This window comes from Herpailurus yagouaroundi, unplaced genomic scaffold, assembly GCF_014898765.1.
Source record: "Herpailurus yagouaroundi ecotype Mexico unplaced genomic scaffold, PumYag 216, whole genome shotgun sequence".
Taxonomy (NCBI): Eukaryota; Metazoa; Chordata; class Mammalia; order Carnivora; family Felidae; genus Herpailurus; species Herpailurus yagouaroundi.
The window spans coordinates 12,625,317-12,649,424 of NW_024412447.1; the positions used below are offsets into that span (position 1 = coordinate 12,625,317).

General features: G+C 42.5%; 1 protein-coding gene and 1 long non-coding RNA gene across 2 annotated transcripts in view; both read left to right on the forward strand.

The window, feature by feature from the left end:
- The first annotated feature begins 102 nt into the window (after positions 1 to 102).
- The window catches only part of LOC121017828 (autism susceptibility gene 2 protein-like), a 796,117-nt gene continuing 772,111 nt past the window's right edge, over positions 103 to 24,108 (forward strand). Inside the window, exon 1 of the mRNA XM_040456309.1 lies at positions 103 to 1,602. Coding sequence (XP_040312243.1) covers positions 1,294 to 1,602 — 309 coding nt within the window. The 5' untranslated portion in view covers positions 103 to 1,293. The remainder of the gene's footprint in view (positions 1,603 to 24,108) is intronic.
- Positions 2,556 to 24,102, forward strand: LOC121017831 (uncharacterized). Its single transcript, XR_005784907.1, has 3 exons — positions 2,556 to 4,035; positions 7,482 to 7,484; positions 22,713 to 24,102. It is a non-coding gene; the product is annotated as an uncharacterized LOC121017831 (long non-coding RNA).

Below are 24,108 nucleotides of genomic sequence, written 5' to 3' on the forward strand. Positions count from 1 at the left end.
GCGGGGCTGGGCTGAGGCGGGCGGCGGCGGCGACGGTGGGCCGGCCGCGGAGGGGGAGGAGCGGGAGCTGAGCTAGGCGGGCGGGCGGAGGATGGGGCCGTGCCCGGGCTCCCGCTGCAGCCGCCCGGGGACACGCCGTGCACCCTCCGGCTCGGGGCTCTCGCGGCGGCGGCGGCGGCAGCGTTAGCGGCGGCGGCGAGAGCGGCGTTCCCGGCGCTTCCTGGCCGCGCTTCTCCCTCGGGCTGGGCGAAGCGAAGAGGCAGCGGCGGCGGCAGGAGGCGGCGGCAGCGGCGGCACATCGGTGTCTCTCCCGCTGGAGATTTCTTTCTGCTTTCCTCGTCGACTGACTCACCCCCCTCCCTTTTTTGAGGAAGGGTGACCTCTTCTCTGGGACTGGAAAAAATTCTTTTTTGAGGGGAGGGTGTGTGGGGGGGTGGGTGGCAGCGTCAGGGTCTGCTTCTTCTCTTCTTTGATCTCCTCTCCTCCCCCCTCCAGGACCGAAAAGCGAGCCCCACAACTGCTCCAGCATCCTCCTTCCCTTCCTCCACCTCCCTTCTCCTTCCACCTCTTCCAGTTTCGCCCTCTCCCCTCCCAATTATTTCATTATTATGCTTCCCTCTCTGGGGGGTCTCGTCCCTCTCAGGTCGCTCGGAAGCCGTGGCCTCCCTTGGAAGCATATCTTAAAAATTTTGGAGCCTGGGAGTGAGTTTTCTCTGAGGCGTGTGTGAGAGGCGGCGGGGGTGTTTTCCTGCGCGAGGGGCGGGTGAAGTTCATTGCCCCCACTTTCCCGCGACCTTTTCGGACCCGGTTTCGAATCGGGGGCCGGCGTTTTCGGGGGGCTGGGGGCGCGGCGGAGAATGGCCGCGGGGAGGGTTCCCCGGAGCCTCCCAGTCTCTTGATCAAAGCATTCCGCTATTCTGATTTATTGCCTGCTTGGTGAGTTATTTTTTTTTTGCCTCTAAAGGAGACCTGTGTGTTCAGCCATTACTTTGCTCGGCGCTGCTCACAGGAATCTCCGACCCGCGGTGCTGTGGGGAGCCCCGCACTTGGGCTCCTCGCCTCTCGCCCTCGCTCCCGTCCCTCCTCCCTCTCTCCGCCCCTTCCCCCTTCTCTTTCTCCTCTCTTTCTTCCCCTCTCTCCCTTCTTTCGGCCGCCGTCTCCCCCGCGCCCTCCTCGGGGCGGAGGGAAGCCGAGGAGGGGGAGGGAGGGGTTGGTGTCAATTTTTTTGTGTGGCCGCGGCCGGAGCCTGTGGCGGGCGGGCGGCGAGCGGGGAGACCCCGGCGCGGCAGAGCCATGGATGGCCCGACGCGGGGCCATGGACTCCGCAAAAAGCGGCGGTCGCGGTCGCAGCGAGACCGGGAGAGGCGCTCCCGGGGCGGGCTGGGGGCCGGCGCGGCCGGCGGCGGCGGGGCCGGCCGGACCCGGGCGCCCTCGCTCGCCTCGTCGTCGGGCTCCGACAAGGAAGACAATGGGAAGCCCCCGTCCTCCGCCCCGTCCCGGCCCAGACCCCCGCGGAGGAAGCGGAGAGAGTCCACCTCGGCCGAAGAGGACATCATTGATGGATTTGCCATGACCAGCTTTGTCACTTTTGAAGCGCTGGAGGTAAGGGGGACCCCCCTCCCCCCCGGTTTCCCTTTATGCACGACCCCACTCGGCTGCGCCCTGCTCCGCTGCCTCCCCCGCCGCGCTCCGGTCTGTCTGGCTGTCTGTCTGTCTAGGCTGAGGTCTTATTGTTGGGGGGGAGCTGGGGGGCGCGGGCAGACAGGCAGCGGGAGGGAATCGCAGAGCCGTGCCTGGTCTCCTCGTTTTCTCGTTCTCGCTCGCCTTTTCCCTGCGCCCCCTCCCTGCACCCCCTCCTCAGCAGATGGGCAGGGAGAAAGGGGTTCAGGCATCACAACAATGCGCCCCCCTCCACGGATAGCTCTGCCCCTACTCCTTCCTCCTCTCCCTCCCCAATCATGGCTTCTTGGCTGGTGGAAGTCTCTTTGCTGGGTTTGGGGCGCCTGTGGACGCTTCTCTGTGTGCTTTCTACAGAACCATATGTCCGTGTGTGTGTGTGTGTGTGTGTCTGTATAGTATATACCTTTCCTGGTCCTGGGTGTCCTCGGGACTGGAGACTGATGGGGTTTTGTGGTTTCTTTGCCCCCCTCCCCTGCCCTTTTTTTTTTTTTTTTTTTTTTTTTTTTTTTGGTGAAGCTGGGGAAGGGGGCGTTTTCTCTTGGTTGGGAGAAAAGGAGGGAGGAGGGGAGAGAAGAGAGGAAAGGATGGAATATCTCTATCTCTGTGTATTCTGTGTGGGGCTGTATTGCAGAAAGGGTTAATTATATATATAATATCATCTATACACATACATATACACACACGTGTGTGTGTGTGTGTGTGTGTGTGTGTGTGTGTGTGTACCTGAGCAGTTTGGTTAAAGGACATAAAAAGGTACACCAGGGAGGACTGGTGGGAGGAAAGAATAAAATCCTAGCTGGTATCTATCTGAAGGGCTTGTCACCCAATTGTCCCTCTCCCTTTCCTTTTTTTTTTTTTTTTTTTTTTTGGTGTGTGTGTGTGTGTGTGTTCTCTTTTTCTTCCTGATTGGCTTTGTGTGTATGTGTATGTATGTCTTTCTTTATTCCTTGGGCACCTGCAGTGTTGATTTCCAAATGCACATTTTCCTGCCAGCTACTGGCTCCTGGGGGTGGGAGGAGGTGGGTAGAGGGAGACTGTCCAGGGGCCTGGGGGAAACTATCTTTACCTGCAGAGATCATATTTGGTGCTAGCATCAGTCATTGGCCTCCACAGATGTAACCCCCCTTTCCTCCCCCCAACCTCCCTGTCCCCACCCCCAACACACCACACACACAGAAGGCTTTGAGATTCTGCAGAGTTGGTCCTGCTTTCTTAAGCACAAAACCCAGATAGGAGTTGGTTTCTAGTATTTCATGCACCTGGTGTGATGGTTTGACGTTCCTGAAGGAAACTTTTCCCTTTCCTTCTGGTTTTTTCGCTGTTATTATGGTATTGTTTGAGATGATCGGGTGTAAGCTTTGTTAATGACAGCTTAAATCTCACATGCAGTAACCGTACAGGTTTAGATTGCTGGTTCTGCGTGTGTGCTCGGGTGTCAGGTTTAAATATTTTCAAAAAGGAAGCTATCCTGTCAGGGTTGTTCTTTTCTGTTTGAACTGCTTTTTGGTTGGGCCGCTGGTGGTGATGGTGGTGGATGGGGGCCAGTGGTTGGGGAGGAAGGGAGATTGGTGGTGATGGTATTGGTGGCCGTAGATTTCGATGTTAGTGATTGAATCAGTTACCCTTTGGTTCTAGAACTGGTGATTTATTGGCTAAAATGGATCTTACACGATTATTTTGAGTGTTGAGGCTCACCACTTATTAGGATAATTCTAACTGTGGCTTTAACTTTGCCAAGGTGGGAGGGTACTGTACAGCGTGACTTCTTTCTCTCTTTCTGTCTTTCTCTTGTGCTTTGAAATAGATATTGAAATGGCAGCATGTATCCTAATAGAAAATGCTGCCTAGAATTTGGTTCACCATTGCTTTCTGTGATTGGGTTAGGACATTATTTGTAAGAGCTGGTTACAAGTGGTTCTGCTTTCTGCGTGGTCCTCCTGGGTTGCTGTGTGGCCCCTTACAGTGAGTAAGCAAGAGGGGCCTGCATTTTCCCATGAACATTTTTGAAGGCCAAGTAGAGGGAGGTATAACTTATGCAGTAGTTTTTAATTTTAATAAGTAGATATTTGATTGGGCTTGCAAAATTTAGTCCATTTGGCTTTTGAGAGAAAATGTACCCATTCTAGTGTCTTTTGGGTTTAAAAAACGTAAGTTTTAGGAAAGGTCGAGTTCAAAGTGTAGCATCAATACCGTTCCTTTCCTTACCGTGATTGTTTTTTCTGCTACTTTTCTAGATCAAAACCCAGGTTACTTTGGTTAGCTGAATGCTGTGCTGCCGTCATATCTAAATATCATTTACATATCTAAATATCATTTACATATCTGTAGGTAGATCTAAAAGGCCTAACTTTTTAAGTATGTATAATAAACTCCAATATACCCAGTGCCCAGGTTCACTAACTACCAACTCATGTCTCATCTGATTTCATCTGTATCCCATCTACACCCCCTTCCCAGATGGGATATGAAAAATAGGTAAATATTCCTATATGTATGTAATGGTAATGACTCAAAACAACAACAACAACAAAAAACAACAAACAACCCAGAAAACCAAAACCCCACCAGAAACTCTATAGTAGTACCATTATCACACCTAAGTAAATTAACATCAGTTCCCTAATGTTCTCAACTATCCTATTAGTATTCATTCACATTTAAGAGGCCTGCTTTTGTAGGAAAGATGTGAATAAACTTTTCATACCCAGAACACACAGTGGGGAATAAAAATCATCATATATGTCTGGTTCTATGGGAAAAGGTAGATCTGTTTGCTGCTTATCACATTTGTGTCCCTGTTGGATGGTCAGATGTATGTGTATAACGATCATTGAAACCTCTGGTGTCCTCCTGTTCTCAGTTTACAAGATTTAAACTGAACTGTCACCAAGAAATGTGAGGATTTATTAGGAAATCGGCAACTAAACTATGAACTTGGACAGAAATATATGTTAATGGAGTGCTTATAAATGTTAGGAATTATTATCGATGCCAAGAGTTACCATAGTACGTAATATGGTTTTGTGCCTTGTGTTTAGAAATGAAATCAATTGTCACCACGTGTCATCAAGGCTGCTGCTAGTAGGATGTGATAAGAAACTAGAAATCTTGGCTTGCACAGCAAGGCTTGTAGCTTATGCTGGTTCAGAGCAGTAGCTGGCACACTGTGCTGTTGCATACTTAGAGTGTTAATGGACTCGTTATTTGACTCTGTGATTTTGTCCTGAGTAGCTCATTTTGACTTTCCTTTTAAAAAAGAGGCTCCTAAGTTCTGAAGAGTGCTGATAAAAACTGTTCCAGTTCAGCTATGGTTTTACTAATGCTGGAGTAAAAGCAAGAAACTTGCCTAATGAGAACTTGCATTTTTATGTTGATTATTTTTCAGTATTGTTTGATTTTTTATTTAAGGTGATGAAAGCTGTAGGGGTAGTTTGAGAGGTCCCAGACTTTATAGGCAGGGAAACCGGCTGAGGTACTTTCATATTCTGCAGGGATACTTGTCTCAAGTAATTGTGCCCTGAAGTTCAAGTATATGATTGTGAAGAGTCTTATGATAGAAGATAAGAGGGTAGGTGAGGAGGCTAAAGTTGAACATGGTGTTTTTTTCATTATGCATTTGAGAAGCAGAATTACCCTTTCGATACCGTATTGTTTATTTGAATATTCTTTGAATGATGGGTTGAGAGTGAACATCCAGATACCATGCCTCATTTTTTTAAAAATGGCTTTCAGCCAACAAAGTATAAATGGAAATTTGGGGTTCTAGTACTGTCTGTACACTGATGTGCCAGATAATATTGCCTTTCTGTTTTCATTAGGGTTTCTTTCTGTGTAGTTTTGATTAGGAAGCCACATGAACACCATGGTTGAAAATTTCCCTTTGCAAATCCATCATTTCCCCCCTCTGTTATGCATGGGTTTTAAGGGCAGCCTCTATATGTACAACTGACCAAAGATGAAGTTGGTGGGATTAGCAGACAGAAAGCCAGTTGGGAGTTTTGCAGGCTTGTGAAAATGAAGGAAGAGTTACTTCTGCTGGTTAGAGGATCAAACCAAGACTCTTATGTGGTCTTCATTTCCGAGTAGTTTCAGGGCTTACCTAAACAGTGGTAGCATAAATAGGCTATACAGAATTTGAAGTGCTTACGACATGCCATGTTAGTAGGCGCTTCAGGGCTTACCTAAACAGTGGTAGCATAAATAGGCTATACAGAATTTGAAGTGCTTACGACATGCCATGTTAGTAGGCGCTTATAATTTAGTGTGGTCGAATCTCACTTATTTCAGTTGCTTGAAAAACATTAATCATGTTCCTCGTATCAGTCAGCAAATATTTATGGAGTGCCTAGAAAGAGTGCAGGTAAGCCTAAAATATATATAGTACCTTGAAGGAGTATGCAGTTTAGTTGATAAACTAAGCCCAGCACCTTTAAAATAATTTTGAAACAGGTGCTTGAATGTCTAATACCAACTAAGTTCAGTAAGCATTCAGAGTAGGAGTAAGGAGATAGGCTGAAGTGTTTGAGAAAGCTTCTTGAAGAAGGGGCCTAGAAGTTTGAAGTGATTTGGATAGATAGGGAAATGGGGGATGGAGAGAGACTTCCAAGAAGAAGGAATAGTGAAGAAGAACAGAAACAAGAGGATTGAGAAGGTGCTATTTGATGAGGGCTTGGAGGTAAGGAAGAACTGGTAGAAATGAGTTACAAAATTGTGTAAGTAGGTGGACACCTGTGCAGACATCTGTTCCAGGCTTGGCCCTCCTAACTAGTTGAGTGAGTTTGGGAAGTTACTCTCTAAAAGCATAATTTTCTTCATCCCTTAGTTGAGAAGTTTAGACTAATTTTAGAGCAAACGTACCCAAGTTGGAAGGGAACCTAGCTCTGCTGGATGTTCATAAGTGGTGTTCCAGATCAAAAAAATGTAATCTACCCTCAAGTAGTTTTGGAACCTGATGGGCAAGACAAAATTAAACGGGTGGCTTGTTCTGCCAGAATTAAAAGCCTTTTCATTATACGAATGCGAATTTTGAATATCAGAGAAGACAGTGAGATGTGCTTTATTTCCTTGACCACAGGGCACTCTTTCTTACTCTTGGCATTGTAACCCCTAATCCAATATGGGGAATGCTGCAAAGCATCTCCAGGGTCTTTTCCAGATCTTGGATCTCGGTGATCTCTCAGTCTAGGGTGAGTGGGCTGGTGATAGATGACTTGGAAAGTCAGGCTCAGAAGTTGGAGTGGAGGCTGCTGCTTAAGTGTGAATGGCAAAGGGAAGGGGAGATGTAAATAATGATGGTTAGTTCACTTCTCCTGCTCCCTTGTCCTGCCTGGTGTCAGTGCTTTCATTGATTGTTAGCAACCCCACCATGAGGTGAATGTTGGTGAGTGATTCTCATTAATAGCCCTTTCAATGTGATGGCGACCCTGATGCCAGCAGTTCTGATGCCACCAAGCTGCCCTCCAGCCAGTGTGTTTTATTGTCTCTTGGTCCTTTCGGTTTCTTTTTAAGCAAGCTGGGAAGGAAGGTTGGATGACAAAGGAGGTTGACAGTGATGTTAAAATAAAGGTTTTAAATTATCTGCCTTTGGCTCGTTTATGTATGAACTGGTAGTTCAAGAGAGGTCAGAACCCTTCTGCTGTTACACAGCCAGGGAAAGCTGTAGAGCTCTGTTTTTGGTGGATTTTTCAGTTTCTATCTTAGGAAGTTTGGGATGGGACTACAGAGTAAATGGGTCAGTTCTAGCATTTCACTTCTGAAAGTATGCCTGGGATCTAGGATCTGAGGAGTTTCTAAGTGGTGAGAAAGTTTTCCTAAAAGGAAGAGTGGCAATAGTGTGCTTGGTTATGAATTCAAGTATTTTACTGTGTGTACTGAATTTGAATATTTTACGGTACAAAGCAGAGCATCAGTGAGATGAGGTTGAAGATTGTGATATGGTTCCTTGTGGCTTGTGTTACTTGTTGAGATTGACTACTTCACTTCTTTTTTGGAGGTAGATAGGATATAAATGAATCCATAAATTTAAAAAATGAATCACAAAGTTAGTGATTGCCTTTGATCCTCTGACAGTGTTCTCTTGAAAAGGGGTTAAAAAAACCTGAGCATTCTGCATGATTCAGCGTTGAGGGTGATAAAGAGATTCTGAGACTCTTCTATGCAAGTCCTATATATACTGTGAAAAATAAATGGCGATTATTTAGTTTGAGAGAAGGTTAGGATTAGATATGTCCCCAAACAGAAAATAATAGTTGAGGTCAGCTGTTAAGGAATAATTTAGGTCCCAGTGGCTATAAGATTGGGAAGCTTTTGGACAGAAGTCTATAGCATTTCTTGATAGGAGGGTATGTGCATGTGTGTGTGTGTGTGTGTGTGTGTGTGTGTGTGTGTGTGTGTGTGTCTCCACATGCAGAGGGTGGAGGATGGTGGGTTGGTGGCTTTACATTTTATTTTTATTTTACCCCTATGCTGTGATTAGTCAAATACTTTAAATGTAGACTAACTTTGTAAAAGTGCCTCGTGTTATTTTTTCTCCTCAAGAAACCACACTTTTTTTTTCATGGTTAATATTAAACCTAATATTCTGTAGATATAGGAAAAAAGAACTTAGTGCTGGGATAGCAATTGGTCATTTGAGGAAGTTCTGAAAAAAAAAATCAAGTAGATTTTGAAGTTGAGATTTGAAAACTCTCAGACAGTTGAAGTTTGGAAGAGCAAGATGGGGATTAATTTGGTGAAACCCAAGACAGGAAGGGATCAAAAACAATGTAGGGACATTGTTAGCTAGGTCAGAACCATTTTTCTTACATAATTTGTATGTGTTCCATGAGTAGATGAATGCAGGTTTTTTTTTGTTTTTGTTTTTGTTTTTGTTTTCACCTGGAAGAGGGGCATAGAATTTTATGCTTTTGAGACCCTAAATTTGTCTTTGTTCTTCCAGGTCTGAGCTGTGTTCTTTCATTTTTTTCTAACCAGCCTACAGGGTAAGGGGGTATGGTGTCATTAAGTTACAATTGTAAGGTTACAAAGAACAGGTCCTCTTTATGCTGTTAGTAACTGAGGAGGGGGAGAGTGGGTTTCACATAGTCTGGGTTTGTTTGCTTGCTTAGGAGGAGACTAGGCAAGTATAGGCTTCTTTCTGTGGCTCAGTCATCTTCAGGTCTCTGGTTCCATTCTTTGCAAGGTGACCTGTAGCCTGCAAGCATGTGTCTTGCTGCTTTCTTTGCAGGCGTTTATTGCACAAATTGGTGCATATAGCAGTCTCCTCATGGGATCCAGTTAAATTCAACTATCCATTGCTTGTCCCCTTCCTTCCCTCCTCCCCAATTTCCTTCCCTTCTTTCTTTTTCCTTTATGAGGTAGAACTATCAAAATTATAAATGCAGTTACTAAAAGCTAATAGATTTAGGAACTTGTGGATGAAAGGTGAACACTTTAATATTCCACACTTTTATCATTTGAGTTTCACCTGTCTGAAGGACTCGGATGTGAGGGAAAATTGCTTGCCACAGTTTTCTGGGCTATTTCAGCTCCTCGTTCTGATTTCCCATTCATATCTGAGCTCTGGTTAGAGTTTGCCTGAACAAACACCACGAATTACCAACTAGTACAAACAAATAACATTTTAAAAGACTTGACTGTCATTTTGGCTTGCTACTGTACCTCATGGTGCCATATCTCCTTATACCTTTATTGGAGTCTTGGAAAGCCCAAGCACAGTAAAATGGAGTCACAGAGGAGAAAGGAAGAGCCCACAGTTTGTAAGTAACAGAAAATGGCTAATACAGGCTGGGATTCATTTTTGCCAGAAAGCCTTAAAATTGCAGGTACTTTGTGATTGGTATTAACTGAGGCATTTTAAAATGACCCGGGCTGGATACAGAAGCATGACCCGTGAAGACAAATTGTGACTCTTGGTTATGTGGGTGAAATCTGATACTTTACAATGGCAGGGAAGTCTGGGATAGGGTTTAAGTCAATGCCAGGGTCAAGTTGTGATGATACCAGAGCGATGTCGTTTTCCTTGTCCCCACACCTACCTGCTACTGTAGCACAACACCAACCTCCCAACCTTATTTCAGGTTTCTCTGTAAAGTTTCTGATGGCAGTGATATTTTAGAGCTTGAAAAGAGAAATTAAGAGAGTCCAGTATCTCAGTTATCCCTCAATAGTTATACTGAAGTAGACATTTTTTGGTTGTTTGCTAGGGTCCCTGTTCAGTTTTGCTTGCTGGCTAAAGGTTGTTGGCTAAAAGTTGTTCAGTGGCTATTTTTCTGGAGTAAAAAACTAAGTAGAACAAGAAATAAGGAAGAATGAAAATGTAAATCATTGGTGAGGATTAGATTATCACTTGTTTTCCGGCCACAAGCTAGAAATTCCAGTGTTCTACCTATTTTCTTTGTACCTGTTCAGTTGACGAAAATACAAGGGTCCTGGATTGTGTTGTTCTAATAAATGATTTTTTGTTGTTGTTCAAGTGAAATTATACTTTCACCGGGGCAAAAGGGAAAGCAGGTGTTTGGTATTGTGCATTGCTGTGAATTGCAAAGTTTGTTCCTTGCTCATTGGTTATGGTGATCAGTTTGATTACTTGTCAGAGTTACATTTTGAGATTAATGTGCAGAGCTACATCTTTAGGAGGTGTTATCCTAAAGTTAGGACTCCAGTTTTTTTTTTAGAGCAGTCTTTTAATCCATTTCACTCCAGCCATTGTTGGCTGCTGTGCTTTCCAAGCTGTCAGTGGCATTAGAGGCACAGATGTTGTCTTTAGTGATGTAGTTCTACCTCTCATTTTGCAAATGAAAACACAGCCCAAAGGGGTTAATTGACCTGCTCAAGATCACACTGGGAGTTATGGCTCTTACTGTTACCCAGTGAAACTAGGAGGCTGCTTCTGCTTAGTAGTTGGATTCCCAAGGATTGGGAATTTAAAAGGAGGTTTTTAAAAAACAAAAATAATAATGCAAACGAGGATGAATGCTTGTAAAGCTTCCTATTTTTTCCAAGAAATTTTCTGAACTCAGTATCAAGAACCTTTTAAAAGCATTCTGCTTCCCCCCAGTGTATCACCCTGGAATTCATTGGCCTTTCTCTGTGGGTACGTTAGTCTTTTCTAAATTCCCTCCTCCTCTACTCCCCATAATGAGGACATAAATGAGAAAGTAAATATTAGAGTGATGATACAAGAGTTTCTCATTCTTGAATGTCCACTGGAAAGATGCAATAATTATTTGGGATATAAGATGACCTTAATGTGGCCTACTTAAAATTTTAACATGTTTTATTTGGATATAATATTTTCTTCAGCCCAGTAATCCAGAGAAATTCAGAGCCACTTAATAGCATTGGTGGCAGAATATTTGAAGTGGATTTAGGAGTATAGTTGAGTTGAAGACTCAACCAAACTTTTCTTCTGAAGAAAAAAGACTCAAAATATTAAATCCATATGACGTGTTGGCTAAGGCATCTTGCCTGTTTATTGCTGAACCAGAAAATTTATAACAACTGTTTGTCATGTGTATATATTTATAGCCATTCATATAATGAAAAGAAGTTTTCATGAGATTGTAATAACATATCAAGATGGATGTAATTAAAACAGAAGCAGATTGACACCCTGAATTAAATGCAAACCATAAACCAGGATACCTGAGCATTGTGCCTTACATATTTGCTAAAGGGGGCAGTCAGCCAAATATGCAAATAAAAAGACATTGATGAATTTCCCTGGATGTGTGTGTGGTTGCAGAGAACCCAACTATTTTATTAATCTTTTATCAAGCATTGTTTAGGTTTGCAGCAGCAATGGAATGTATTAATTTGGCAGACCAAATAGCTTAGGACCAGAAAGTAGGAAATAATAAGGAGAAGACATGATTGATATACTGCTATAAATAACACCTGTGACTGACAGAGGGGCTGAGTAATCTTTAGATCTGTGCTTGATGTCATTAATGGAGTTGTTAAACCAGGATGTTTGAGTCGAACTTCAATCACTGAGGCTACCTCCCGTTTAAAATGCAGACCTGTCTCTAGTTACACTCTGAACTGATATGTTGACAAAATTGGTGTAAATCGAATTTTTGTAAACTGGATCAAATGCACCAAGGGAATCTTACTGTGAAAAATAGGAGTCTTTTTTTTTTTTTTTTTTTTTTTAAATCAAGTATAGTGCTTCTCTGCAGGGAAGGTGGGATTTGAGTAGAGTGGGTCTCTTTAGATGGGCATTGCTTTCCTTGAGACACTTTCCTGCATGTGTTCCCTGTGTTCCTTTAAGAAAGTGACTCTGAGGTTTGTGTTTTCTGTTCAGGTTTCATACCTCACTTGGTTGGTGCTTCCAGAAATAATTGGTGGTGATTTGAATAAACCCAAACCATTCAGATTTCAGAGGGTAGTTTTCAAGTGCATGCTAAGGAGGGCTTGTGGCTATGAATATGGAATATGATTTTCATGTCTGTTCCATGGGGGAGTCCAGGCATGTCATAACCACTTCAGAGTCATGATTGTATAGAAACACCCTAGCTATAATTTTTCGATATGGCAGTTCAGTTTTAAAATTGTAAAGATGCCAAATGCAGGGCTGTATTGTTATTAGGGAAGTCGGTGACATCTGTTATATCTTGTTAACCAGGGGAGGAAAATGCTTTAATCAAAACATCTAATTATGCCCTCTCAACTGATGAAAGATCTTTTGCTAAATTTTTGGAATTGGCCTTAATGGAAGAAGCTGTCCTCTCCAGGAACTGTGAAGTAAATTTACTCTTTTTTTGAAAAATTCTTATCCTTAACCATGGTGATATAGGATGTTTTCATTTTGTCAAATTGTTCTTATACTGTGTGTTGAAAATAGATATTTTCAGAAGTTGTCTAAGCCAGCATGAAATTTTGTTTTTTTCCTCCTTCTCACCCCCATAGCGTGTGAGGTCCCAGAGGGAGTTTAAATATCCAGATGTGAGCCTAGGAGGATATGTGGTGGCTCAGAGCCACCTGGGGAGGGAGCAAATGATAATTACAGGTGAGAGGCAGGGGATAATTCAGTCTCTGTGCTGGGAGGTGCGATTTCACACCTGAATGTTGAAACCTGCTATGCCTAGACAGTTGTGTTGTTTTAAAATTAGTTTTATTAGTCTAATATAGAAATGGACCAGATTGTTCCAGGTCACTTTTAGTTGAAGGAATATAACTGTTGTTAAATATTGATTCCAGAAGTATTTCCTGTGTTTAAGAGTAGTTTCACACAGTAGTTGAAAATATCAGAAACTGTTTAACTCATCCTATCTGCACCACTTCTAGCTTCCGTGATCACTTCGTAGAAAATTGTTAAATATTTTGGTAATGCAGCTTACCACTTCGAATCAGACTTCAAAGCCTATCCAATAAAGCCATCCCTTTATCTATATTTCAGCCCATAGTTAATTTTATCTGCAGCTATTTTGTTTCCAGAATCACTGATGATAGTGATGATGATGAAGATGATGATGATGATGATGATGATGATGATAAAATTTATTGATAGTCTTAATGCTGGGATATGGATTAGGTCAGAGAAATGCTTTATGCCTTAGCTCTGAGAAGTATTTCGTCTTTCTGAAATGATTTTCCCATGGATTGAGATCTTGGGGCCAGCCTAAAGAAGTTTTTGAAGCATTGACCATGACACAATGTACTCTGTGTTTTATTTGGGATCTGATGGGAAGTTCAAGTGCTATTAATTTTTTCTTGATCTGTTATATGTTCTATAATTGTGTGTCCCCTGGGAGTGTGACTGGAACCTTGGAAAAGACAGCTAGAGTTTTTTTAACTTAAATTTCTAATATATTGTTTTATTTTCCTCTGTCCTCTGCCTTTAGTCTCTGTACTCTCCCCACATGCATTATTCTTGGGATATTTGAGGCTCTCAGGATTGCTGCTTCCTTTACTCAGTAATCCATGCATAGTAGGTACTCAGTGCTTATTTTCAGTTGACCTGGTTATACAAAAATTCCATGAAAAGACCTTTTTGAAAAGGGAGCCACTATTTGCTGAGTATTTACTCTGGGCCAGGCATTGTGCTCAGAATTTTTCATTCATCATCTCATTGGAGCTACCTTGTGAAAAAAACAAGTGATTTCCCTGTCTTACAGTTGAAGACACTGAAGCTCAGAGAGGTTAAGTCAACTTGCCCAGCCAAGGTCAGTACAAGAGAGGCAGGAAATTCAGTGGTTCAAGGTCAGTACAAGAGAGGCAGGAAATGCAGTGGTTTATACCTGGCCCAAAGCTTGTGCTCCTCACCCCTTTCCACCTTTCTTTTTAATGCAGATTCGTTTTGTGAGAGAGTCCCAAATGGGTCTCTGGTAGACCACATTTGTTCCTGGCTGCTGAAAATTGTCTTGATTACAAAGGAATTTTCTAGATAAAATAATAGCATTTAGGGAGGGGAGAGGACCTCACCATTTTTGGGGAAATTCTTTATTTTCTTTTTAAGTGTTGGAGTTTACAGTAGGTGGCTGCTACTTACACTGTACAACTGCAAGCATTTTGTGGTTCTCCCTCTCTTTTTTTCTCTCTCTCTCTCCCCCAACGCCCCCCTTCACTGTTTATCCCTGTATTAAAATCTGACCTTTTCCCAGGTCACTTAGCTTAGGTAGATTTTAAGCCTTTGTCAAAGGCAAGGGTTCAGGCTTTTGTCTTGTGTGATTTTGGAAGGAGCACTTCCCCTGGTAATGTATCTCACAATAAAACAGACCTTATTGCTAGGTTTTTGTTTTTGTTTTTAACAGGTACTCCATTTTTCCTGATGGAAAACCGTACTAAATAGTTCTTTGTGTTTCTTGATATCTGTATCTTGAAGATACCTGGTGACAAATAGTGCATTATTTCCTCAGTCATTGTTTCCTTTCATTATTCTCAGCACAGTTGTGAATGGGTCTCCCCCTTTCCCCATTCTACCATGTAGAGGTTTGTTTATGTTACAAAGAGTATGCTAATGAATCTGACTGTTAGATTTGTTTCTTATGGAAATCCCAGCTGTGATTAGAGTACTTTATTTATTTATTTATTTATTTATTTATTTATTTATTTATTTATTTATTTATTTTGTGAAACCCCCTCCTCTTCTCTGGGCCAAGATGGGCCTCGCAAGTTCTTGGTCCAGGACTTTAGGATTCATACCTGGCTAATCCCTTGAGAAGTAGTAAAACACACGTACTCACTGGGCCTGAAATTTCACAGGATATCTGGGTGAATATGAAGATCAGTCAAGTCAAACATTTCTCTGAACGGTCTCTTTTTTGAAGATAGGCAGTTTTTTCCCCCGGAACTATCATGCTCTGAGACATGCAGTATTGCCCCTCTTTCCCAACTCCTTTGGTGAGAGCATGGTTATCCTTTGCACATTCAAAATGGAAACACAGTAGATTTCAGTTTTTAACCCAGTTTGTGATTGTAGGGGAGACCCAAGTCAAAGCATATCTTTTAGAATTTAATTGTAAAAACCCAGTGTAATGGGAACCAGACCTTTAAGTCCAGGGTTTTAAAAGTGATCTCTTACACCTGAATTTTATATATGGTAAAATATGAGTTCTGTCTTACCTCCAGGGCCTGTTTCAGATTGTGAGCACTCACATAGGAATTGTGTGTTTTTTAAATTTTCCTTGTGTTATTCCTTGCCCCTTTGGTGGTTTATAATTCCCCGTCGTGATGTTTTCGATTAAGGAAACAATGTGGAGAAGGACTGGTAGAAGATGGGTGTCGGCTCCAGGACAGTGAGTGCCCTCTATTTACTGTTTACAGATAAACGTTACTTCAGCATTCTTGTTATAGATTTCTACATCTGCTGCCCATATTTCATCTGTACCCTTATTTCATTTAATATGTGTACCTGGGATTAAGGACAGAGAAATATGTGTGCTCAGGCTGATTTTGAAATTAACAGAGAAATATGTGTGCTCAGGCTGATTTTGAAATTACACTGTTGAAATACAGCCCATATGGCCATTGTAAAATGGTTAGTACTGCATATAATTGCCTTCCCAATGATGTGCTTTGTCATTACTTCCATCTTCCAAGAAGCACTCCTGTAGTATGCTGACAGCAATGGCGTCATTAGAAAACATATGGACAGGCAAAGGCATTAAATTGTCTTTAGTTTAAGGATTAGATTACAGTGTTAGAGGATGGGTCACCACACTTCCAGTTGAACTCTTGTTCAGCACTGGTAGTTTGGATTCTGTAGATTGCAAAGGTCCTGTTGACTTGTTTGCAGAGTGTTTTTTATATCTTCCCTGCAATTTTGAGGAGGTCTTTTAGCTGTTCATAAGACCTCATCACAATATTGTAGCCAGTTGGCTTCTCTCGAGTGTTTCTTCCAACTGTTCATGCCTCCTGTAGAGTTTTTCTCTAGGACACTCTCTCCACCTCTGTTTTCCTGTGTGTAAGGTCATTAGATGAAAAAAGAGACTAAGTAGTGGAGTCAGGAAGCCACCAGGTGGCTGCCATGTTGCCCAAATTTATATCCTCCATTGTATAACATCTGTCTTCTCATGGGTCCTGACCCCACTGTCCTTCCTCCCTCTTCCCCACTTAAAAGCAGTGAGAGGCAGGTCCTAGAGGCCCAGGGACCATGTGACAGCACATGGAAAGAGACACCCTTCAACCCTTGTCCCGTGGAGTTGGAGTTTTTTTTCCTGGCCATCCGTATGTGTCTATTATTTGGTTGTAGATATTTTAGGGATGCAGCAGTTCTGGGACATAGTATGCTTTGAATTTGTAGTGTACTTTATGCAGCTATCAGTGACTAGTAAGTGAAATCACAGAATGGAAAGTCACTCATCAAATTTAATGTTTCTCTTTGGAGTTTAACAGAAATAATGTGGACTTGGAGAGTTTCTGAGCAATAAATGACTTTGGAGATCACTTGGTCAGTGGTTTTTGGGTACCTCAGGGGCACTGAATCAGCTGAGGGGAGGCCCGGACCTCATTTAACCAGAACTCCATCTTTACCTGTTGTACCTATTAGGGTAAGATTCTCTTTGGGAAGTATCTGGATTCTTTCATTTATTCTTCTATTCAAGAAGTGTTTATCAATGCTTCTGTGTGTGAGGCAGGCAGTATTGTAGGCACAGGGGATGCTGTAGTGACTATGAGAAATAGGCTATAAGAGAGGCTATATTCTAGCAGGGTGGGGGACATGCTATAAATTATGAACACAAATATATTGGGTGCTGATGGGTTTTTAAAAGCAGGATAAGGATAGGATAGTGAGAATCTAATATGCATATGCAGCTGTGCAATTTTATGGAGGGTAGTTTAGGTGGGCCCTCTCTGAGGAGGTGGTATTTGGACAGAAACCTGAAGCAAGTGAGGGAGCAAGAAATGTGGATGGTCAGGGGCAGAGGATTCAAGGAGAGGGAAGCATAAATGTGAAGGCTTTAAGGAAGGAGTGGCTTGGTGTGTGGGGAGCTCAAGAAGGCCATCGTGGCCAGAATGGAGCAAATGAGGAGTGGGACAGAGATGGGGGAGGGGCCTGTAGGAGCTTTTAAACCAGTGCGATTGAAGAAGTTTAAAAACAGCTGAAAACAATTGTCCAAAGCTCTCATTTCCCAGCTCAGTAAAGTCTTTGAATTTTCCCACGATCACCCAGCTGGTGTTAAAACAAACCCAGATCTAGAACTCACATGTTGTATTCCTTCATGGAAGCTTTCCATTGTACCTTGCTGCTACCATTCCAAGACTTCTGAGCCACGGGGCATCTGTTTTGGAGGCCAGAAGACTTGTGTCTCCTCTCCTGTTTATTGGTATGCTTCTTCTAAAAGACATGCTTCAAGAATATACAGAATTCCAGGGGTGCCTGGGTGGCTCAGTCAGTGAAGCGTCCAACTTTGGCTCAGGTCATGGTCTCAAGGTTCATGGGTTCAAGCCCCACGTCGGGCTCTGTGCTGACAGCTCAGAGCCTGGAGCCTGCTTTGGATTCTATGTCTCCTTCTATCTCTGCCCCTCCCCCACTTGTGCTCGGTCTCTGTCTCTCAAAAATAAATGTTAAAAAAAAAAATTAAAAGAATGTACAGAACTCCAGGACCCAGTCATCATTAATTGGGAAATAGCTGTGTTCTTCAGTGCCAGAATCTACCATCATTTGAGTAATTATTTGAATAACAGCAATAATGGCTAATATTTATTAAGGGTTCATTGTACCTAGAACATTATCGCATTTAACCCTCACAGCAACCCTGTAGGTAACATATTACTCATTTTAGAGATGAGGAAACTATGATTCAGAGAAGTTAAATAACTTCTCTATGGTTGTGTTGCTAGTCTGATTCCAGGGTATGTACTGCCTCCCTGATGAGGTGGAGGGGGTGCACTGGTCTCTGATAAACTTTTGCTGGAATATGCTCTTCCCACTCCATTTGAAGATGGTTCTAGAGCTGAGCCCTAGAAGTATTATACTGTCTTGTCACAACCCCCTTTCATGTCTGCACATATTTGATTATAAAGAGGATTTCACAGCCAGTCTGGCTCAGTCCTGGCAACTCTGCTGATTTTAGGTGGATTGCTGGTTAAGCAGATACCTTCAGTCTTTCTGAGCTGAATTTGGAGCATTTTTCAAGACCTGTGCTGTGAAGTGTGTTACAGAATTTAGGCCAGTGTTTTCAAGTCTGCAGACCCAATTGAATTGGTCTTGATTTTTTTCTCCTCCAGTGAAGTAAAAGCCTCAGACACCACTAGTGACTATACTCCTTAGGAATGTAAAAACCATCTTTTTAGTATTTGTGCTTTTGAAGATCAACATATGCTGAGCTTGCTATAAAATATATTTGTGTAAAAATATGTATGTATGTGTATAGAAAGCATAACAATAACGAATACCCATGGACCCACCACCAGCTTTAACAAAACTAGGCATTTTATGGCAGGTTAGCTTTAATGTGTACTGTGTGAAGGGGAAGCGAGTGAAGAGCAGGGGTTTCTCACTTGGCTACACGTTAGAATTCCCCTGGAGAGCTTAAAAAAAAAAAGTCCTCATACCCTTGGGAGGGTAGAGGCAGTCCCTACCCCATCATCAGAACTTTAAAAAGCTCCCTGGGAGATTCTGTTGTGCAGTCAGGGTAGAGAACCTGTCTGGAGGAAGGTGTCCGTTTTTCTTCACTGGGTTTTCTCAGGTGCCCAGTACCAAGCCATGTGATTAATGAGTGGTACTCCCAGCCTTTATTTTTCATTTTTCCTGTTGAACTTTTTAATGTGGTCTGCTCTCCAGGATTCTCAAGGGTGATGTCCTCCGGTGCCCCTCTCCTGATACTATCCCCCCCCCCCCCAACTGGGGATACATTTACATATTTGTTAGAAAGGATTTAGTGATTAGGAGTTGAGGCATTAGAGAGGGAACTCAGAAATTCAGAAGTGTTGGGAGCTGTGGTTGCAAGTGGGATGAGCTGACCGTTATTATAAAACTTAGAAGTCAATGGGGACACAGCGTTTCATTTAGAAAACTTGGAGGCACATGCATCTTTATAGGAAGGCTGTGAGCCGTCTGGTGGTAGTTGAGGGCTTTTTTTTTTTTTTTTTTGGCCTGAGTCACAGCTTTATAGGTACTATGTGGGTTAAGATGTATAGTAAAGTATGTTCTGCCAACAGAGTGGCCAGCTCTGTGTGGACACATCTGAGACTGTGACTGTGACATTTTCAGAAGTATTGTCAACTCTTGATTATTTGGGGCCTAATTATCTCCTGTGGGCCTTAGCTTTCCAGGGCACCCACACCTCATCCGGTGTGTCAACACCCTCATTCGTTCGATAAATGCTTATTGAGTTTCTCTCTGTGCCAGGCACTGTTTTAGCCACTGGGTTTTGTAAACAGAGCCCCTGGCTTCAAGGAGTGTCTTTCTGTAGGGGACAGGGGTGTTACATTCTGGTGTCATGTTGTCCCCTGGCATGTTTAACAGAGAAAAAGGTGTGGTGGAGCTGTAATTCTCCTTCATTAAGAGCTCTAGGGAACCATTTGGCAGGTAAGAAGTTTGCCCTCTCTCCCTGTGACGTGGTTCAGTCATTTTGGTTACAGATGTTTTCACAAATGTGTTCCTTCAAGAGAGGCTGAATGCTGGGACATTGAAGTTTGGAGGGACTTTTGGAATCCGTTGAATTTTATTAGTTACCACCTTTAAATGAGGGGAATGACAGCTCAGGTCACCATCTTGCAGTTTCTGAGTTTGAGCCCTGTGTTGGGTTCTGTGCTTTTCAGCAGGCTCAGAGTCTGGAGCCTGCTTCCGATTCTGTGTCTCCCTCTTTCTCTGTCCCTCCCCCACTCACACTCTGTCTGTCTCTCAAAAATAAATAAAAACACTTAAAATTTTTTTTAAAAAGTGAGGGGAATGAAATAGACTTACAGTTTAAGATTCAAGCTTAGGGAAGATCCTGAAGAAATTACGATACTCCACTCTTTCTGTTTCAAGTGGAATCCTCTAATCCACCTGTGTTCTCCCAAATTCGAAGGTAAGGAAGGTAGAAAGGGAAAGTTTATTTCTAGGGCTCTGTACTGGGCCAGGCTCTCAGGTTACTCTCACTGGGAAGACCTAATCAGAAGTGAAGCTTAAATCTGTCACCATCTTCCACGTGGTCAGGGAATCAGGCGCTGATGAGTATCTTTGGATTCCTGATAGAGGGAATGCATTAGAGATCATTTTTGGAGTCAGTCAGTAAAATGGATCATGAGAAGAAATGTAAATAAAGTTTGAGGGAAAAAATACTGAAAAAGAAATCTTACAGATTTTGGGTTAAGTGGAGGAAGAAAACAGTGGTAGGATGTGATTTCTTTGCCTGGATCATTGTCTTTACCAGACATGGTTGTTGGCTAAAGAAGGAAAAATAAATCTCCTCATATAAAGAATGCTTTACACCTGTAAGCTCATTGAAAAGAATCACCTGGAATAATTAAGAAACCCAAATATATATAGTTTTATAAGCTTTTGGATTGCAAAAGTAGACTTTGACTTCAGTGTATAAAAGGGTGGGTGGGAAATGAAATTTTTTTGTTGTTGTTGCTCAAAGGATAACAACACTTTGTTTTTCCAGTTTAGGCTTTTCTGGTGGTTTTAGAAATCTGTGCGTCTCCTATCACCGTGTGTCTAGGTGGATAGAGTCCAGTAGCATACCTACCCCATAGGGACTTATTTTGGGAATAAGGGCAGGCACTTCTGAGAGTTTACAGAAGTGAAGATTTGCACCAAAACATAGGGAGAGGTATAAGATGTTTCTGTTTCTCCTCTGATTAGGAAGGATATGAAAGTACTTAACTGTCAACTTTATCTCCACTGTCAACTCAATATTGATGTATCCGGTAATAATAATGGGAACTAGCATTTATTGCGTGCCTACTGTGTATGCTAGGTATTGTTCTAATTGCTTAATTCAGTTTGTGTAATCCTCACCTGGCGGTCTGGTGTGGCAGGTATGAACCCTGTTTTGTAGGAGAGGAAACAGCTGCAGAGAGTTTACACCCCAGGTCACAGGGTGTATTAGTGGTGGACCCCGTACATTGTGGCTTCAGAGCCTGACTTGAACTACTGCATCACTGCACCACGGGACTAATAAATACATGCTTCTCAACTGTTTTATTCTGACGCTTTTTTTTTAATGGGGCTTTTGACCCTTTCTTAATCCCTCCCCCTTCTGTGCATGTTTTCAGAGGTGATCTTACACCCCCTTAGGGCTGTCACCTTATCACAGATGAGAAAATGTAGATCTAGAAAATTATGTTATGTAACTGCTCTGTATGACCTAGTGTGTTAGTGGTAGGGCTGGGATGTGGAACCCAAGTTGCCTAATATATAGGTCACTGCTTTTCCCACTGCACTGTATTGTTTCCATTAAAATTTTTTTTCTAGCTGAACTAAAAATTTAGAAATTTAATTTGTGTCACTCCTGTGGGTGAACTAAATTAAAATAGCTAGGTACTGTGTGATTTCACCCTAGGGAGGAGGGTGGTAGACACATTTTAGAGACTAACATTTGCCTATGGGGTTATCTGACCTACTCCTGAGGACGTCTTTCTGGCCTTTGGGAGGTTTACTTAAAAGCGGAGGAAAGTGTTTAGAGGAAATGCAAGAGCTAGCCTCAGACTTGAGTTTTACGTGATCTGAGGATTCATGGAAGGGCAAGTGTTTGTTTTTTTCTTTTTTTAGATTTAAATTAGTTGTATCCCACTGGAGGGTAAAGTTAAAAAGACCTAAATGAAAAAAGAAAAAGACCTAAACGCAAGCCTTCTTTAGTTACATTTCCTTGTGTGGCAAATAAGATTTTAAAAGGAGGGTGGAAAGAGCCACCTTGAATCTTGGTGTTTGGCTTTTTGTTTTTGTTTGTTTTTTTTCTTTGGGTCCTGTGATTCCTTTTGTTGTAACCTCTTTCCTTGGCTAATGCTTTGTTTAAAAACAAGTGCTCTGGTATTCTAAAACAAATTATCCAGCAGGCTCCCTGATTGTGCTCTCAGATAAAGGACCCCAGGGTAGTGCTCTTTCTATCTTTGAATTGCTGTTGTCTGTGCATGCCCAAAAGCAAAATTCAGTTTTACTGCAGTGCTTCCAACCCAGATTAATGTGGTTGTCTAAAACTAGGGAATATGAATTTGAAAGCAGAACTGTGGATTGTGTTTAACCCTTCAAAGGTACCTGATGGGAGTCAGGTCTGTAGGGGGTAGCAGTTTTGTCTGGGGTTAGAAACTTGGGACTCCAGTTGTCTTCGAGTTTTTAGCCAAGTGACTTTGGTCCTGTCGTTAACTTTTAGGGAAATCTAAACTCTCAGGGTCACAATGATGCTAATGAGAGTAGGGGCAGACTCTCAGACTGTGGAAAAGCACAGGTTCAGATTTTGCCAGTGACCCCAAATCCCATGTGGCCACAGATGAGTAATTTGATTTCACAGTTTCTAAAATTTTAAGGAGGTTCCCAGTACAAGTAACTTAGTGATTATAACTTCATATCAGAATTCCTTGTAATTCTGGGGAAAACATTCACGAAAGCCTCAGCCAAGTATTTTATGTATTTGATGAGAGCACCCTTTCTGTTTAAGGCTTCTATAAAACTTTTCCAAATAGTTACACTTCCTCACCCATTGTGGGTATGGAGAATGGGGATTGGGTGGTTTCAGGCTGTTGGGAACCACAGGTTCTTCTTGCCTTGTGCGGTGGTTTTGAAACCCCCAGTTGTACATGTGCATACCCCAGGGTAGCTTCTTAAACATACAGGTTCCCGGGTCCTGTTCCTCATCTACTGAAATTTCTGCTGTGTGGCCCTGGCACATGTTTTTGACAACCCCCACCCCCCAGGAGTTCTTTTACAGCAAGTCCCCTGCACAGAAGTTTTGGAATTGCTATTTTAGAGAATATTTTTCGGTGTTTTCTTGGGGCAGCAGTAATGGTAGCGCTTTAAAATAATTCCTATGCAGCCAAACCTTTTCTGAAAATAAAACACTCATGCCTATTTGGCTTTTAAATTTTACATATTGTGAAGTAGAACATATCCTAAAATAAGTATCGTGTGCAGCTCAGTGAATTATCACAAAGTAAACACCCAAGTAATCAGGACCAGGCAGTAGAACATTGCCAAAAATCTTTGATTTTTATTCTTCAAATTTATGCTTCCACCCCTTCCTTCTCTTCAAATCCCCAAAATTAGGCAAATAAGGAAAAGTTGATAAAACATTGTAATAAGGTACAAATGAAAAACATTCTGCCTTTCTGTACTGGCTTCTTCTTAATTTTTCTCATTTCTGTAAGTTTTGGTGATGTTAAGTTTGTATTATCTTTGTTTTGATTCAGCCTTTATATCAGTTCCTGACAGTGACTGTCTATTAACGCTTAGAGCATATATCAAGATTAGGCTCTAAGGTCTATCTTTTCTGAAATCTAATTCACTGAAAATATTCTCATGATAGTTTTGAAAAATGTAAAATGACAGATTTCCAGCCCTGGCAGTTATGACTCTGGTAAACAAATGAGTCTTGTCATGACTGCGTCGGTCGCCTGGTAAACATGCCTCGCTGGCCAAATGCCTTTTATCTTGGTACTTGAGGAAAGGTGGCCTCTTAGTTAACAACAAAAAAGAAGTCCGTCCTTTCTCTCCACCCCAGAATAATCTCTCTCGATCCGTTCCATTTGGAGCACTTAAAACCAAAGGTGATGAAGTGCACTGAGGTTGTTTTTCCCTTTTGACACTTTAAGAATCATTAGATTCTTGGTGGGACAAGTTCTGTTTAACAGAAAGCTTGCTTGTTTTCTTTGAAAGGGGATACTTACTTACCCTATAGGGACCGGCAGCAGGCCCTGTGCGGGAGCTGTGCTGGGGTGAAGGGAGAGAGCTGCAGTCTTGGGCCGCAGGCCGTAGTGACTAATAATTATGTGCCAGCAGCTGCACATCTGTCCTTCCCCAGCAGGCACGTGGGTTCTGTGGATGTAAGAGCTGCCGCC